The 18,927-nt window shown below is 44.3% G+C and overlaps 1 protein-coding gene across 1 annotated transcript; it reads left to right on the top strand.

Annotated features, from left to right (window-relative positions):
* Window positions 1-15,381: 15,381 nt before the first annotated feature.
* rasl11b (RAS-like, family 11, member B) lies at window positions 15,382-18,549 on the top strand. Its single transcript, XM_072696225.1, has 4 exons — window positions 15,382-15,899; window positions 16,033-16,089; window positions 16,277-16,353; window positions 17,267-18,549. Exons 1-4 carry the CDS (start codon window positions 15,788-15,790, stop codon window positions 17,762-17,764), a joined length of 744 nt encoding a protein of 247 aa, XP_072552326.1. The 5' UTR covers window positions 15,382-15,787; the 3' UTR covers window positions 17,765-18,549.
* The last annotated feature ends 378 nt before the right edge of the window (window positions 18,550-18,927 follow it).

Here is an 18,927-nt window from a genome sequence, read left to right as displayed (position 1 = left end):
GTGTATATTAAGGTGTGGGTTAAGATTAGGTTTAGGTGTAGATTAAGGTGTGAGTTAAGATTAGGTTTAGGTGTAGATTAAGATGTAGGTTAAGATTAGGTTTAGGTGTAGATTAAGGTGTGAGTTAAGATTAGGTTTAGGTGTAGATGCAGATGTAGGTTAAGATTAGGTTTAAGTTAAGGTGTGAGTTAAGATTAGGTTTAGGTGTATATTAAGGTGTGAGTTAAGATTAGGTTTAGGTGTATATTAAGGTGTGAGTTAAGATTAGGTTTAGGTGTAGATTAAGGTGTGTGTAAAGATTAGGTTTAGGTGTAGATTGAGGTGTGAGTTAAGATTAGGTTTAGGTGTATATTAAGGTGTAAGTTAAGATTAGATTTAGGTGTAGATTAAGGTGTGGGTTAAGATTAGGTTTAGGTGTAGATTAGGGTGTAGGTTAAGATAAGGTTTAGGTGTAGATTAAGGTGTGAGTTAAGATTAGGTTTAGGTGTAGATTAGGGTGTAGGTTAAGATTAGGTTTAGGTGTAGATTAAGGTGTGAGTTAAGATTAGGTTTAGGTGTATATTAAGGTGTGAGTTAAGATTAGGTTTAGGTGTAGATTAAGGTGTGAGTTAAGATTAGGTTTAGGTGTATATTAAGGTGTGGGTTAAGATTAGGTTTAGGTGTAGATGCAGATGTAGGTTAAGATTAGGTTTAGGTGTAGATTAAGATGTAGGTTAAGATTAGGTTTAGGTGTAGATTATGGTGTGAGTTAAGATTAGGTTTAGGTGTAGATGCAGATGTAGGTTAAGATTAGGTTTAGGTGTAGATTAAGATGTAGGTTAAGATTAGGTTTAGGTGTAGATTATGGTGTGAGTTAAGATTAGGTTTAGGTGTAGATGCAGATGTAGGTTAAGATTAGGTTTGAGTTAAGGTGTGAGTTAAGATTAGGTTTAGGTGTATTTTAAGGTGTGAGTTAAGATTAGGTTTAGGTGTATATTAAGGTGTGAGTTAAGATTAGGTTTAGGTGTAGATTAAGGTGTGGGTTAAGATTAGGTTTAGGTGTAGATTAGGGTGTAGGTTAAGATAAGGTTTAGGTGTAGATTAAGGTGTGAGTTAAGATTAGGTTTAGGTGTAGATTAGGGTGTAGGTTAAGATTAGGTTTAGGTGTAGATTAAGGTGTGGGTTAAGATTAGGTTTAGCTGTAGATTAAGGTGTGTGTAAAGATTAGGTTTAGGTGTAGATTAAGGTGTGAGTTAAGATTAGGTTTAGGTGTAGATTAAGGTGTGAGTTAAGATTAGGTTTAGGTGTATATTAAGGTGTGGGTTAAGATTAGGTTTTGGTGTAGATTAGGGTGTAGGTTAAGATTAGGTTTAGGTGTAGATTGAGGTGTGAGTTAAGATTAGGTTTAGGTGTATATTAAGGTGTGAGTTAATATTAGGTTGGCAAGAGCCAAATTGTCACGAGCCATCCGAGAGGCAAAGCGCGCACACGCCCAGAGAATCCACAACCACTTTAAGGACACCAGTGACACACGGCACATGTGGCAGGGCATCCAGGAAATCACAAACTACAGGACAATGCCACCGTCCTGTGACAGTGATGCCTTCCTCCCAGATGCCCTGAACGACTTTTATGCACGGTTTGAGGCACAGAACAACACGTTGGTGAGAAAGACCACACCCAAGCCGGACGAGCAGGTGTTGTGCCTGACTGCAGTGGACGTGAGGAAAACTCTGCGCAGAGTCAACCCACGAAAAGCTGCAGGACCAGACAACATCCCCGGCAGAGTGCTCAGAGAGTGTGCAGACCAGTTGACAGATGTTCTCACGGACATCTTCAATGTCTCCCTGCGCAGCTCCACTGTCCCAACGTGCCTCAAGACCACCACCATCGTCCCCGTGCCGAAGAAGTCCACGGTGTCCTGCCTCAATGACTACCGTCCCGTAGCTCTCACGCCCATCATCATGAAGTGCTTCGAGAGGTTAGTCATGAGGAACATCAAGAACCAACTGCCCTCTTCATTGGACCCCCTGCAATTTGCATATCGTCCCAACCGCTCCACGGACGATGCCATCACCACCACCCTTCATCTCTCCCTTACCCACCTGGAGAAGAAGGACACCTACGTCAGAATGCTGTTCATAGACTTCAGTTCAGCATTCAACACCATCATCCCACAGAACCTCACGAGGAAGTTAAGCCTGCTGGACCTCAACACCCCCCTCTGCAACTGGATCCTGGACTTCCTGACAGGAAGGCCCCAGTTAGTCCGGTTCGGGGACAGCAGCTCCAGCACCATCACCATGAACACTGGGGCACCTCAGGGCAGTGTACTGAGTCCTCTGCTGTTCACCCTGCTGACTCATGACTGTGTTGCGAAACACAGTTCTAACAGCATCATAAAGTTCGCCGATGATACAACTGTGCTGGGTCTCATCAGCAAAGGCGACGAGTCAGCATACAGAGAGGAGGTGCAGCAGCTGACAGACTGGTGTACAGTCAACAACCTTCACTGGAATGTAGAGAAGACCAAGGAAATGGTTGTTGACTTCAGGAAATCAAGACCGGACCACTCTCCGCTTAACATCAACGGCTCCTCTGTGGAGATCGTTAAGAGCACCAAGTTCCTTGGTGTCCACCTAGCGGAGAACCTCACCTGGTCCCTGAACACCAGCTCTACAGCCAAGAAAGCCCAACAGCGTCTCTACTTCCTCCGGAAGCTGAGAAAGGCCCGTCTCCCTCCACCCATCCTCACCCTCTTCTATAGGGGAACCATAGAGAGCATCCTAAGCAGCTGCATCACTGCCTGGTTTGGGACCTGCACAGCCTCTGACCGCAAGTCCCTCCAATGCATTGTGAGGACAGCTGAGAAGATCATCGGAGTCTCTCTCCCCTCCGTCATGGACATTTACACCACCCGCTGCATCCGCAAAGCAACCAGCATTGTGGATGACTCCACCCACCCTTCACACAGTCTGTTCTCCCTCCTGCCATCAGGAAGAAGGTACCGCAGCATCCGGTCCAACACGACCAGACTCTGCAATAGCTTCTTCCCCCAAGCCATCAGACTCCTCAACACAACTCAACTCCTGAACTGATATCTTACACTCTCCCTCTCTCTCTCTCTCTCTCCCTCTCTCTCTCTTTCCAACCATTTATCCCAGATAACATGGGAAGCATTTTTTGCACAAGCATTTGCACTGATAACTTTACTACCTCACTGGACTCTATTTATCGCACATTGCACAACTTGCACACTACAGTCATTATTTATTATCCTCTGTCTGTACTGTGTTGTCTGTCCGCACTTGTTTGTTTGTGTTGCACTTGTGTTTTGTATGCACTGTCTATGTTGCACCATGGTCCGGGAGGAACGTTGTTTCGTTTCACTGTGTACTCTGTATGTAGTTGAAATGACAATAAACCCACTTGACTTGACTTGACTTGACTTGAGGTGTAGATTAAGGTGTGAGTTAAGATTAGGTTTAGGTGTAGATTAAGATGTAGATTAAGACATGTTTTTGGACATGTTTGCAGTTATTCCTTGGTTACAGTAACGTTGGGTTTGATGAGTCAACCTGTAGTCTGTGGTCTTTAGTTCAACGCTAGAGGTCGGGTTTTTTCTGAGCGTAGCAATGGGACATGCAGCTGCGAGGGCAATGGTTAGAACAGATTGTGTCTACTGGAAAATACCCTTCCAAATGTTCATGCCAGTTATAACAAACTGCTTTATAAACACTGTCCTGCAGTGAAGTGTGACAGTATTCAAAACTAAACCTGACCCAAATCTTAAACCCGATCTAACACTAATAAAAATCAACCAGTAAAGACTGAACTGAACAAAGACTGTCTCAGTCTTCAAACAAGGACATGCAGCTTTTTAAAAGCTCTGTACAAAGCCAGAAACATGTTGTTGGATATTTGTAGGTTAACACACAAACCCCCACATGCACACACAGGAGCAATCATACAGTCATACCCTTAATCTAGACATATCTCATGAGTTTGTCTGGGTTACAGGCCTCTCTCTCTCTCATGTACACACATGTATAGTGTGAGAAGTGCAGGGATGGGTGAGAGTGAGTGCAGTTGTTTTTGACAGCATGTGGGTGTTTGTATGCATGAATCAACAGTGAGTCATGAATCACATATGACTCTCTCATTGGAGTTGAGTTTAGTCTCCAGCCAACAACTGAAACCAATCCTCACTCCCCCTCTCACTCCTTTGCTTAGTTACTTTCTCTCACTTACTCTTTCCCTCACTCACTCACTCACTCACTCACTTATTCTCATAGCCTCTCATCATTTGTTCTTCAATTTAAGCTACTCTTTTCTCTGTTTGTGTGTTTATGAGTTTATGTGTGTGTGTGTGTGTGTGTGTGTGTGTGTGTGTGTGTTTGTCTCTCTCTCTATCCCATTTTCTCTTTCTCTGTTGAGGTGCAGAGGGGCAGACAGGTCCCTGAGGCCGGGAACAAATGAACAGCACGTCCAACACAGACATCACACTCATATATCTCTGAGCTAAATTAGCTACTTGTATGTGACTGAGGGAGGGAGGGTGTGTGTGTGTGTGTGTGTGTGGGGGGGTTAATCTCTGCTTCTGATCAGGCAGATAACTTTTGACCTTTCCACATAAATATTCAACGCAAGTGCTATGGAAGCTTCAGGTTTGCACAGATGAAAGCTACTGGACAGATACTGTCTTACAGTGCCTTCTGAATAAAAGACCCTCTTACCTAAAGTCCCACTGATCAGAGTGTGAATGTGGAGAAAAGCGTTAAAATGGAAAAACACAAGCTGTGGAAATCAACTGACAAAAGGACAAGGAAATCAGAGAAAATTGTAGATATGAAAAAAGGCTACAAAAGGGCTTGGATATTCCAGTCAGCACTGTGTTATCAACAGAAGGAGCTACTGGGTTCAGTGGCTGAGACTGAGTTGAAGGTGCACCAGTCCGTGATATAACAAGCTCTGCATACAACTAGCCTGTATAAAAGGGCGGCAGAAAAAGCCCTTACTGAAGGAAAACACATTAAAGCATATCTGCAGTTTGCCAGAAAGCATGTGAAAAACCCAGCTGAAACGGGGGCTAAGGTCAGAATAGTCCAAAATGCCATCTATAGTACATCTATAGTACTTCCTCAGACAACACCACCCCAACAGTGAAACATGGGGGTGGCAGCATCATGTTGTGGGAGTGATTCTTTCCTCAGTGTGGACAGGGTATCTTCATAAAGGACGGATGCATGGTGCCTAATATAGAGAGGCACTGCAAGACAATCTGCTTCAGTCTGCCAGTAAACTAAAGCTTGGGAGAAACTTTAACTTTCAGTAGGACGAGGATTCCAAGCAGAAGCCCAAACAACACAATTGCTGAGTCAAAGGTCAGATCTCAACCCAATCTAGAATCAGTGATAGTGTTTTTCCAAATTGTGGTCCACAAGCATCATTCATCCAATCTGAGCATCCTCCAGCAGATCTGTCTGGAAGGATGGGTGATAATCCCTCCAAGGCCGTGAGTAAAGCTGGTAGAAACTGACCCCAAATGTGGTTTGGAGTAAAAAATACCGACTGCAACCTTCTCTGGAAATTTCTGTTGTTATCCAAATGAATCTGGTGACTTTTAGGAGGCTTGCCTCGTGAAACCTGTAAATTCTACATATGTTTGTTTTTTTTTATTTTAATGTCTTCCAAGTAAGCCTTCTGCTTGCGTGTTTACATGCATGCACTTCAGTGCACCTGTTGCTGTGTTGTGAAGTTTTGTGGTGGTAATTTCAACTGATTGCACAACTGATTCACTGATTACAGAATCAGTGATGAACAGTTCTATTTTTATTCTCTCCTAAGGCTTCCCCATGTAAGGAAATCTGTTTTATCTCAGATCACAGATGGACTTTTCTAATGTATTTCCAAGTAAAGCTGTTGGACATGTTGCCTGCCAGGGGAAAAGACCCTTCGCTCAAAGAGAACTCATGCTAATTCCACTTACTTGAATTCCATTTAATAATGTGTGTCAGACATACATGCACACTTAAAGGAAAGGGCCTGAAGATGAGTGGCATGTGTCATTTATTTTAAAGCGGAAGTCAGCAATGACCCACATGCTGTTATTACTCCCTCCCACACACACACTCCACCTGACCCCCCCCCCCACACACACACAACAGCCACAACAACTCCACATATCTTTGAAATGGAAATGGCCTTTACTTAAATGTACATGTGTAATGAGATTCTAATGTATGGAATATTGGAGTGTTTCTATTGGTCCGTTCATCATGAAGTGATGCAAAGAATGTTTTTGACATGAAAGCAATGATACACACTATACACACACACACATACATATATATATATTAATAATGGGTAGCATCTTATCGACAGTGCTGGTGAAAATCTTACGCATCAGCTCCATCCAGGTATGTGTGAGCTACACAGGCCTGCTGAGCCCCCAAACTTACACTCAATACTGTAATAGCCTTGGGCACATTCCACTGTATGTGTGTGTGTGTGTGGTATTGTAATTCAGAGCCTAACAACCCCCACCCTCTGCCTTTTCTTTTCTTAAATCCTCAACCTGCTCTCGGTGTGTTGACATGCTGCGGAATGCCAATGGCCCAATGCGTTTGAATGTTAACATTTCAATGAGAAAAAAACAATCTCTCATCCTTTGTCAGAGCAGAGGAGGGGGCAGAAGAAGCAAGGCAAAAAAGGGGGGCTTCCATAGGCTGCAGGGGAACAGGGGAACGGCCGCCTGATTGAGCTGAGCAGATGGAGAGAAAGGGCTATCTGCAGCTCTTCGCATTCCTTAAGGAAGTTTTGTGGGAAAAGCGACTGAATGCCCGAACAAAGTACTCCCTCTGAAAGAGATCGCTTATCATCATCAACATCAACAACAACAACAACAACACCACAATAACAAGAGCAGGCATTGTCCACTGTAAACAAATCAGTCCCTCAATGACATCAATTCAAATTGCTAATCATCAGAGGCGGGTAGAGGCCTCGAAAATAATCCTCTATTGAACGCATGCTCGCTTTGATGATGAATGTACTTAATCTGGTGCTGATAAACACACTGAACACTGCAGTGTAATGCCAGCAGTGCGCATCAGAATTTAAACGACCTGATTTAACATCATCTGGGATTTTTATTTCTTTATTTTTATATTTTTCTTATTTTGGGACTGTGGGTGATCACATCAAATTCTGTTTAAGAGTAAAGAGTAAATGGCAAGCACAGGTACTCTAACACATCTGAAAGCCAGTTAATGAGAATTATAGTTCTCATTTAGTAATAGTTAATAAGGTTTTTGAGACTGTTACAGTAGTGTATGGTCAAATGGCACATACTGTTGATCTCCTAAGTAAAATAAGTACAAATCATCTACATAGAACACACTTCTCCACATTTCATGCACAACCACTGTTTATTTGCTTAATATAACAATAAAATTAAAATTTCAAAGGTAAAAGTAATAGCAAAACCATATTTTCATAACCCCCCCCCCCCTATGTTCAATTTAGAAAATAAATAGCAAATTTGCTTTCAAACGTGTAGAAACATTTTAGTCTGTTGGGTACTTTCACTTCAAACTCAACACAATGTGAACAGGAGTGTCTAAACTTTTGCACATGACTACACTGATATTTTCCATGATCTCTGCTTAAAACGCCGCTGTTCAGAACTAATAGCAATATAGAAACAGCTAACTTAATCACGCTACACAGAACTCACACTTTACACATACAAGTGTAAAGAACATTAAACAGTCAAGCCACCCACTGTAAAGATAAGTAAACCCATTATAATGACAATGGGATTAAGGATGTTTTAAAAGATCCCCCTTTTTAATGTTTTCCAGGGACTTTTTGGACTTTTCTGGGTGCTTATGAGATCTGCTTAAGTGACCTGTCACTGACATAATGCTGTAAAGGTTGTACTTTTTAAAGTATGCCCAAAATTGATGAAAGATAAAAACCCCCAGATGAGTGGTTACAGTATTACCGTGATAATAATAAAAACACAAGTTAAGCCAGACAGACATACAAACCCATGCTTTTTCATGTTTTCAGGATCACTGAACATGCTAAACGGAGTGTGATCAAAGTAACGTTGCTACAAAGTTGTAAGCGTGATTGTATCTTTCTTGATATGAAGCTCAAAGCTCAAACTGGAAGCAAATCAGCCCGCAAAGCCTACTGTATTGATTACTATTCATTAAGTAAGATTAGTTGTATTGAGAGGGAGATTTGCACTTTTGTAGAATAAGCACTATATGTCCGAATGTTTGTGGACACCCCTGATAATGAATGCATTCAGCTACTTTAATCCTTTAACACTCCAGGGCTTTTTACACATTAAGGATGTAGTACAAACTGGTGGAGCTATTAGTTGCTAATAAAAGCCCTCTTTTAGCCCACTGACGGGCCATAGGTTGTATCAGGGGTTAGGTTGCACCCATTTCTGACACAGATGTGCAAATGCACACACAATCACACAGCTTGTCTATTCCCTGAAGAGAAGTATCGCTAACAGAATAGGATCCCCTAAAGCAGATACACATGAACCTATTGGCACCATGCCTAATGTGGGCTAGAGGGGTATAAAGCCCCCCAGCAAAGAGCTGTGGAGCAGTGGAACTGTGTTCTGTGGAAGGATGCTGCTCCATCCAAAACCTTTGGAATGGATGAGGAAGTTAGAGATGAGGTGAGGTGGTGATCATCATCAACTTCCTGACCTCACAATGACTCATGTTGCTAAATGCAATCAAATCAAATTGCAATCACAGCAATGTTCCAAAATCTAATAGAAAGCCTTCCCTGCACAGTATAGAGAATATACAGTTATTCCAACAAAAGCAAGATAACTCTTTTTTTAAATATCCTTGATTTCAGAAGAAGCAATGAATGAGCAGGTGTCCCAATACTTTTGTATATATAATTTATAGTGTTTATTCATAGAGTCTTATATACAGGCTAAAATAACATGAAAACAAGGAATTCTTCTTGCTTTGTTATCACTGTACGCCTGAAACAGAGCCACACACAGAACTGGATGGGGAGTGTTTAAATAGACAGCAGCTCGTAGGCCCTGTGCTTCACATTAAAACAACGACGATTAAAAAAAAGAGAGAAAACAGAAGAAAAGTGTGTGTGAAAGAAACCGGCTGCTAATGCCCCTCTCTCCCCGCGTCCTACTGGCCTACTGGCCATGTCAGCAGCCATCATTGGACTTAGAACACAAAGCTGCTGGACAGACACCTAAGAAGCATGGACTCTAAATCATTTGATCATGTGGATATCAAAGAAGAATATCTGCCCGACAACTCGGCACCCGCTCACATGTTTGTTTTTTAAACATGGAGCCAGCATGTTTTACGCCATATAAAATTTGGACCGCATCCATTGGTCTGTTCATCATGTACTAAATTTGCTATATATATTTTATATGTATTTATATTTGGTAAAATATACTTATTATGCAAAAAACAAACAAACAAACAAATGGAGATACATGGATTCTGGGCTCTGACAGTGATGGTAGTGAGATTTAAATGGTATCTCAGCAGTAAAGAAGGCCTTTACTCTATAAAGGCCTATTTACTAACTAACTAAACTATATACTATATACTAAACTCTATATATACCATTAGAATAAACACAAGTAAACACACAGTCAGTGGAATAGTCTGTGCTGTTGGTCAGTAAATATGTTGGTTACAAGGACCTAGTTAGAAGAACACAGGTTTGACTGTATACAATTGTAAGTGGCCTCGCTCTGGAAATTACTGAGGCGATTATATTGATATATTTAATATTGACATATCAACCTTTTGCTTTTGTTTAATATAGTATTTTATTTACTGTCAGTGCACAGTCCTTCACTGTAAGCCCACTAATCAAGATTCACTGTATTCTCCATCCCTTCCCTAACATTCCACACCAAACCCTTTATACCTGCTATGCCCTTCATCCCCCGATAGCTCCAAGATCTCTCATCCCCCCCCCCCCCCCGCCCCCTGTGGGACAGTTCTTTTACCCAGCTACTAACCTGCCCCCCTCCAGTGCTTTTGTTAGCCTTGTGAGCGACACCTCCCAGCTCATATCCCTGCAGCCTCTCCTCACTTCAGTGTGGATTCAACCTGAAGCCTAGCTTCATTCACATGCATCCTTCAGTTCCACCCTTCCAGAAAGCGAGTCTAATAAACAACAACATGCATGCGGCTGAAGTCTGTACTGTGTGAGGCGCCCTTCACATTTTTTAGCACCTTTGATTGGCTGCTGTGGAGCAGTGGAACTAGGGTTACTAGGCTTTTGGAGCTCTGGAGTGATGGAGCTCCATCCAATACCTCTGGGGTGAGCTGGAGTGGCTCCAGATCCAGAACCTCCCTAATGGTATTGTTGCTGAATGTTATCAAATCCTCACAGAAATGTTGATGTAAAAAGAGGGAGAAAATAGAAATGAGAAATAGATCAAATGTAAATAAAAAAAACAATAAGATACATTAGATAAAATGAAAGTGTTGAATGTGACGTGCAGCAGAAACAAGAAGAGCAACTGCTACATTTAGGGCCCATCTAAGATCTTCTGGGAGTTCTAGGAGAATCTTAATGGCTGGAATGATCTACTGGGTTTGTATTCTTTAAGCAGATCACACATGTATTCTGTGTGGTTTATAGACTGGTAGCAGCACTTCTGCTTCTATCCTGTAGCTGACTGGAAACCAGAGCAGGGATCTAAGAGCTGGATTACTGTGCTCTGTTCTCTTTACTCAGTTCTAGATAAAACTTGTTAGCAGGATTTTGGGTCAGTTGGAGCTGTTTGGGAAAGCTGGAGATAAAAGCATGGTCAGGTTTCTCTAGATCATGTTGGCACTTTAAACCTTTGATTCTGGCTGCGTTTGTCAGATGATAAAAGGCTGTTTTGGTGGCTACTTTGATGTGGCTTTGGGAAGGTGAGATTAGAGTCCATTTGAACGCTAAGATTTCGGACTTCCCGGAGGAATTGAGGCTGTCACTGCATCAAAGGGGGACAAACTCCCAATTAATACCTTTGATCTCAGAAGAAACCTTTAAAGAGCCCATTACCCTTTGGGCACATAAGCCTAATAACACTATAACAAAGAATATATTGCAATTATGTGAAAATGGAAATATGCCAGCTCTGAATATTCTACAGTAAGGTATGCCCATCTATCCAACAAAGCAATAAGAAGAATTAGCACAGTTTCTACCTGCATCTACAAATGTGGATTGAAGAACAGGGTACTCCAGCTAATAGACATGGACTTAAAGATGGGAATCCGCTTCACGGTAGCTTTGTAGCACGTCTGTGTGTCAGCCTTAAACAAAGCCCGATGTGATACCTCCACAACGAGATGTTAAACAAGTCTAACCTCGCACCTCGGCCCACTCCTCACCTCCAACGAGCATAGTGACACCTCGCTGGGGCTGTGCAGCACCTGCGGCCATTGTGAGCAGCTAGCACGTCAGCAATTAGCATGCGCACATTAGTGCTAGCAGTAGGTCGAGAAACTGATGCTAATGTCACACACGTTGACCTGCCGGTTCTAGAAGATGGTAGAAGGAGGGGTTGTATGTTGACTGAATGAGTACTGGGCCAAGGCTTACGTATGTCACTGATACAAGAATCTGAAACGACAGTAGAGATTCTTGTACATCATCCATCAAACGTTTGGGGACACCTTGCCTTCTGTTAAGATGTTTCAAGTGATGTTTATTTTACACGTTTTCAATTTAATTATTAATAAAAATACCAAAGAATGATTTGCCAGTTGTCCTCAAAGTAAACCTTCAACATCGGAAAAGCTATCCTCCAACCTTTGATGTATGGTGTACCTTCCTCATAGCCATTAGCAAAAGGCTTTGATGCATTTCGACATGTGAGAGGCATCTCGATCTCAATAGTGACCAGCATTTCATTCATCTTTTCTGCCTGACCATTGCTTCCCGCTGACTCTGCTTCTGTTCTACTTACTGTCCTTGCATTGTCTTTTTCGGCATTTACGTATTTCTGCTTATTCACCGTCCTCTCCATTTCATCATTTCTCCTGTCCTCCACCGTTTCGTTTCTCTGATAGCCACCCCCTCTCTCTCATCACCAATCCATTGTGCTAACACGTCCATGGCAAGCTGCCAGGCGCTCAGAAATGTGTCCTGTTGTAACTGCTGGAATGAAATGAATGAAAACCTGGTCTGAGATTGTATGATATATATATATATATAGTATATATAGAAGTTTAGATCATCTCCAGTGGTCTGACGTAGACTATGGTAGTGGGTAGTGTTTACACCAGGTCAAGTCATGCGACTAGTATCTGGATTGTATGCTGATGAGATTTTAGCCACATGCATTTAAACTGGGTAGTCAAATGTGTCTCCTGTTAGTCAGACTGAAATCTGAATATGCAAATCCACTCATTACACAGCATCCAGTCTCTGTTCAGCCTCTTCCTGTGGTGCACTCAAGATGGTTGCTGTCTAGGAATTCACAGTCATACATGCCGCCGTCCTTCATGATTATCTTCCTCACAGACAGGGAACCCGTGCCCATTGTTGTACTGCATGGGATGTGTCTGTTTTGGTTGTTAAATGCGTCTTGGGTGCGTTTACACTGCCATAACGTGGCTCAAATGCGTCTCCTGAAGTGATTTGAGTGATGGGATTTGTATCTGGTTTCTATGAGTTTAAACTGGGTGTGTTTATGTGACTTGACTTTATCCAGATATAATCCTGATACTCAAGACACAAAAAGTGACCAGGTGTAAACGGCCTGCTTGTTAGCTAGCTAACAAAACGTTGAAGGGGGGTAAAGAACAGAGAAGACTGTGTTACAAATAAGCAGGCTGATTTGACTTTTGGAGGTGAAGGTAAAGACCAGCTGCTGGGCTACACTATATAGACAAAGGTATTGAGACGCCTGCTCATTCTTTGTTTCTGTCGAAGAGTTGGTCCAGATTTAATGGAGTAACTGTCTCTACTGTCCAGGAAAAGCTTTCTACTAGATTTTGAAGCATTGCTGTGAGAATTTGATTGCACTTAGCAACAAGAGCGTTAGTGAGCTCAAGCTGTTGGATGGCCACCACACAACCTCATCCCTAACTCCACCACCTCATCCCAAAAGTATTGACTGGAGCACCATCCAGCATGCCAGAGAACACAGTTCCACTGCTCCACAGCTCAATGCTGGGGGGGCTTTATACCCCTCTAGCCCACACCTGGCATTATTCATGGAGCCAATAGGTTCATGTTTATCTGCTCCAGAGAGTCCTATTCTATTGGCAGTACTTCTCTACAGGGATTTGACAAGCTGCATTGTGCTTTTGCACATTTTGTGTCAGCAATGGGTGCAACCTCAAGTAGCTGAACGCGTTCACTAGCAGGGGTGTCCACAAACTTTTAGACATATGGTGTATGTCTTGCATGTGTACGTTATGAGTGCTGGAAGCCAGTGAGTATGCACATTCAGCCACTATCATCCTGAATTAAAGAAACGCACTCATGGGCCTTCTTTTCATCGTGTGCTCCGGCTGGGAGACAAACGAGACACACGCCCATTGAAAGCACTCTGATGTGGTGAGCAGAAGTATGTAGCGTGCACGCATTTTCGCATGCATGTGTCTTAACAGCTCAGGGCTGACGAATCAGCTCCATTAATTTTGAATTTCACCAGGAGCTGCTTGTCATCGTCCCGCTTATCAAATATACATACCAGCTGCTAATCACACAGGGCCCGCTGCCAACATACCAGCACAGGCCAACGCATGAGCGCCGATGAAAGACAAGAGGGAGAGAGACACAGAGAGAGAGATGGAAAAGAGAGAAAGTAGGACAAAGAAAGGGAGAAGGTTAAGCAAAACATGTATGTTACTCAGGGCCAGTGAGTAAACCTCATGGCAAACTAGCCCCCCGTCCCCTCCCCCCAGCCACCGTAACACAGTGAGTGTGTATGCCTAAGTGCTCACATGTGTAAAAGAGAGAGAGAAAAGATTCAGTTCAAAAACAAGTCTGAGACTTTAATCTTCTGAAGCACTCCACCTGACATGACCACAGAACAACATGGTACACTGGTATTAAGCACATGTACTACACACACACACACACACACACACACACACACAATACTGAAATGTGAGTGAGACTTCAAAGACTACCACTGACAAACCAAATAGAGTCTGACATAAACATCTCATAAACAGACCGCACGAGAGTAGATGCGCACACACACACACACACACACACACACATAGAGTAAGGTGACGGTGTTATCTCCAGGCATCGTGGCTGTGGGCCTGGCCATTTGATGGATTGCAGTAAATGGGGGCCTAAATGTTGGACGGTAATTGTGGTGCTTTTTGCGGCCGGTGAGCTGACAGTGCATGACGGTCCGTCTGGGGATGATTGTGCGAGCAATTGAGCTTGTGTGTGTGTGTGACTGAAATGGCTGTCTGAAAAAACGGCATTCCCCACTTAGCTGGCTCCCCCACCTGCCCTACGGAGAGACCTGGACATGTCAGTGCATGCCAAACACATCAGAGCAGACCAAACACACAATTCCGATTAGTACAGTAAAAGAGGTGGGGGCTGAAACCTCAAGGCTGGATTTAAGTGTTATGGCCCATCAGTTAATATCAGACACGACGGAAGTCTTGTTTATTCCAGATTCGTGCCTCTTTGTTTCCAAATGAACCAAGGCAGTACAAGGCAACCTCCATTTTTTTAACATTTACTATATTTCCCTGTCTCTACTGTAGTATTGGTGGATAATGGTGAATTGATCAGCTCATATCACTGAAATGGCTTGTGTGTGTGTAGCAATGTGTGTGTGTGTGTGTGTGCTCACACTAGAATATTTCCATAAATAATAATAATAATAGTATTCATGATAAATGAAAAGTGTGCACCAAGATTGACTCTCCAACAGTATAAAACATAGAACAGATATTTTATATTAGCCCAGATGACCGAACACCATTACTCCTAACCCCTTCATATACACACCCTCCATATCGGCCAGTGTCTCCTAACACCTGACTCTGCCCTGGCTCAGAGTGCCAGCTGCTGCATGGCTGCACACAGGTCAGGTGCTGTTTGCTCCATAAAGCCTGGAAAAGAAAACAGGCGATGACAGCACCTTGTTTATGAGGAACACAGGCAAGACAGCTGACAGGCGTTCATCTGTGTGTGTTCAGAAGATAAGAACATACTGAGCGTCTGAAAACACACTCGCGTCAGAGACATTAGGTGAAGGACACCCGATTCAGGCAGACGCAGCTACTACGGCTCCTGCCCACGCGAATTCTCACAGAAATCCGCCTGTGAGCGCTGTGACAACACGGGGAGAGCGTGTGAACCAGGCGGTGAGCGGAGCTTCTCTCAGACTGTGGAGAAGTGAAGAGCGGCTCGCTGCCTTTCCCTCCTCTCCCTCCACACCTCCTCCCGCATCCGCCAGTACACGTGAAGCAGGAGGCGGAGTCAGGGCGCGCGACCGTTGTCCGCAGCAGCCAATCAGCGACGAGCGCCTCCGCGGTGCTATAAAAGCAGCAGCGCGGCTCAGGGTGTTCAGAAATACGAGAATACACTGAGGAGGCCGTTCAGCTGAACAGCAGCAAGACCGTAATAGTTAGTTAATTAATTAACTACCGCTGGAATACTCAAGACAACCAAACTTGACGACGAACCTGTCTTTCTGAGCTCGACTGGCCGTGTGGATATCGCGCTACGCTCCTGTTTTTGGACCTGGTTTCTGGTGCTCAGTCAGTCAGAGAGTCCGTGGTGTTTCAGGATGCGCCTGGTCCAGAACATGTCCACCATCGCGGAGTACCCCGCCTCAGACTGCCTGTCTAACCGGGTGGTCAAAATAGCCGTGGTCGGGGGCAGCGGAGTCGGCAAAACCGGTGAGTGTGTGAACTTCTCTCAGCTCATCTTCTGGACGACTGTAGCAGCGGTTTCGCTCGGTGCTCCGTAGTGTGGTGGTGGTGGTGGTGGTGGTGTTGTCTGTGGTCTCACTCTCGCCTCGTCTCTCTACAGCTCTTGTGGTTCGCTTCCTCACCAAACGCTTTATCGGCGACTACGAGAGAAACGCAGGTGAGTGGATGTTTTCCAGCTAGCTGTACTTAGCTATCTACATAGCTACTTGTCTTTTGACACTCCTTCAACACACTAGCCCACAGCTAACGCTAGCTAGCTAGCTAGCACCGTGTCAGCCTCCTGTGCCGGTTGTTGGCTATCTAACGTCTCCTGCGCTGCTTCTTCTTCTTCTGCTGCTCCGTAGGAAACCTGTACTCCAGAGAGGTCCAGCTGGACGGAGAGCAAGTGGCGATTCAGGTTCAGGACACGCCCGGAGTTCAAGTAAGTTTATTTTTGTACCCTCAGACAGGCTGCTCGACTGCCCACCCCTGTTTGTTGTTGTGGTCGGTCGGTCCATGTGAAGCGGTGAAGCAGGAGTTGGCTAGCTTGAGGGCTGGCTGGGAGATCAGTGGGCTGCTGCTGCTGCTGATGGTGGAGGAGCGCATAGCTTCGCCTTTTGTCCTCGCTCTCCTTTTGTGCTTTGTGTGCTTTTTGAACACTTGGGGGGTAATTGATCACTCTTAACGGTTTTTTTTCTTTTGGGGGAAAAAAAAAAAAAAAAAGCCCTCCGGCTTCAGAGCTCAAAATACCCCTGACAGGTCCAGACCCTCGGCAGTGTGTCTAAGGCGCATAGCTTGTGGTTGTGGACCCGAGGCCGGACCCTAGACTGATTGCTAAGGCTAGGGTCTGCTAAGGTTTTAATTCAATTATAGGATCGTTTGGGCGACCCTAAGCTCCGGGTTGTCTGTAGTCTGTAGATTCAGAGCCAAGTTTTGGGGTGCGAGGTTCATTTCCTCGTCTGGGCAGTGGTCCAAAGCCGCAGAATGGCTTTTCTCTCAGACCCTTGAGAGAAAAGAGACTGTAAGTCTAGCCGGGCTTATTTTCCCTTCAGTTTGTCTAAAGCCAACCGATACTGCCTCCCCCTTTTAAGTCTTCAATCAGCAGCACCCTAACACTGCCTTTTCCCTGCATACAGTCCTGAAACGTGAGGCCACAAATCTGTAACGGCTCACTTGGTTATACGTTCTGCTCCAGGGGGGCACGGTTATGCAATCTGATGGCCTTTTATTGGTCTATGTTTAGTGTGGTCCCCCAATAAAACTTTTTTATGGGGTGATTCTTTATTCAGTCTTTATTTGGCTGTTCAGTGACTAACCTGCCCACTGTCTTCTCTCTCTCTCTCTCTCTCGCTCAGGTGAACGCCAATGGCCTCAGCTGCACTGACCATGTGACCCGTTCCATCCAGTGGGCCGACGCTGTGGTCATGGTGTACTCCGTGACGGACCACCGCAGCTTTGACCTAATCAGCCAGCTCCACCAGCTGGTCAGCAATGCCCATGGCGATCGCTCTGCTGTTCCGCCAATCATCCTGCTGGCCAACAAGGCTGACATGCTGCACGTGAGGCAGGTAGATGCCAAGCAGGGGCCACTGCTCGCTTCGGCTCTCGGCTGCTTCTTCTATGAGGTGTCTGCTAGTGAGGACTATAGCCAGGTCCACGGCGCCTTCCACAGGTTGTGCAGGGAGCTGGCTAAACAGCAGCCGCTGCCCTCCCAGCCCTCAGTGACTGCAGTGGGGTCAGAAAAGAGGAGGTCTCCACTCATCCCCAGACCAAAATCGCCTAACATGCAGGACTTGAAGAGGCGCTTCAAGCAGGCGCTGTCGGCCAAGGTGCGAACTGTGACCTCGGTGTGAAGAACAAAAAGGGAGACATGGCCTACGGCGCCAGAGAAGACTGAAAAGCAAGAAGTCAATGGCGGGAGCTCGGCAGAGGAGAGGAGACTCAAAAGGCAGAAGCTGTGGTGAGTTTACCACATTGTTCCTCAGAAGCTTCTGAGCTCGGTCGCTGATCAGCAGGCCACGCCCAAACGAAGGTAGCTGAACTTTGACCTCCAAGCACAGTCACTGTTGACCTTCGACTTGTGAACTTTCTCGCTGGTGAACAATCCACCTGTGCTGCTGTCTATCATGGGAGAGCAAATGCAGCAGGATGCTGGGAACAGGTGTCCAAAAACTGCCTTAACTGGGAAGAATTCAAAAGACTGAATGAAACTTAATGTACATGCGCACACTCACTGCTTTGTAACTGTGGACACTTCTCCTGGCAACAGGGCTTGTGAAGGCCAGAGCCTGGAGTATTTTTAGTGACTGTTATAAAAGGCAAGTGAGTTCTATATATACACAATTTCTTTTCTCCAGTCAAGGCTTTCATCCCTCACAGCAGAGGTGAACTGAAAGCAGGCATTGTTGGACAGTAAAGTTAAAATGCACCAAATATGTGCTTTGCTTTTCACTCGCTGTGCATTTGTTGGTTCTGTGAAATCTGTTCAGTGCCAATTTGTTGTTTTTTTTTATTTTTTTTTTTTTTATTTTTTATAAAAGATATAAATGCACTTTAAATCAAGCCAAAGGGCTATGGCTCATTTATTTATTGATTGCAGTCAAAAATACTGTGGACAAAATAAAACTGTGTGAATGGATCTGTCTCGCTCCAGATTGTTTCATTCTATTCAATAGAATTTCACTCCCTCAAGATCACTCACTCTGTACACAGGTCTCACTGGGCAGTGCAGTAATTGTTGGACATGCATGATCCTTTAAAAGTCCCCTCCCCCACCGACTGCTTGGCAAAGCTCATTTACTTGTCAGTCTCAATGAAGCAGCTAATTTGAACAGTGGTCCTTTACATTTACACCCCCCTTTAGGGCACAATAATAAACAACCTGTTGAATTATAAGGAATTAGAGGTCTGGGTGGAGAAGTAAAAATGAACATATTTCACTTCAGCAGAGAGTAGGTTAAAATGCTGGGGTTCTCAGTCAAGCTATACAAAGTATGAAGTAAACAATACAAAGAAG

The sequence above is a fragment of the Salminus brasiliensis genome, chromosome 1, assembly GCF_030463535.1.
Source record: "Salminus brasiliensis chromosome 1, fSalBra1.hap2, whole genome shotgun sequence".
Lineage (NCBI taxonomy): Eukaryota > Metazoa > Chordata > Actinopteri > Characiformes > Bryconidae > Salminus > Salminus brasiliensis.
This window is presented reverse-complemented; position numbering and strand designations above follow the sequence as displayed.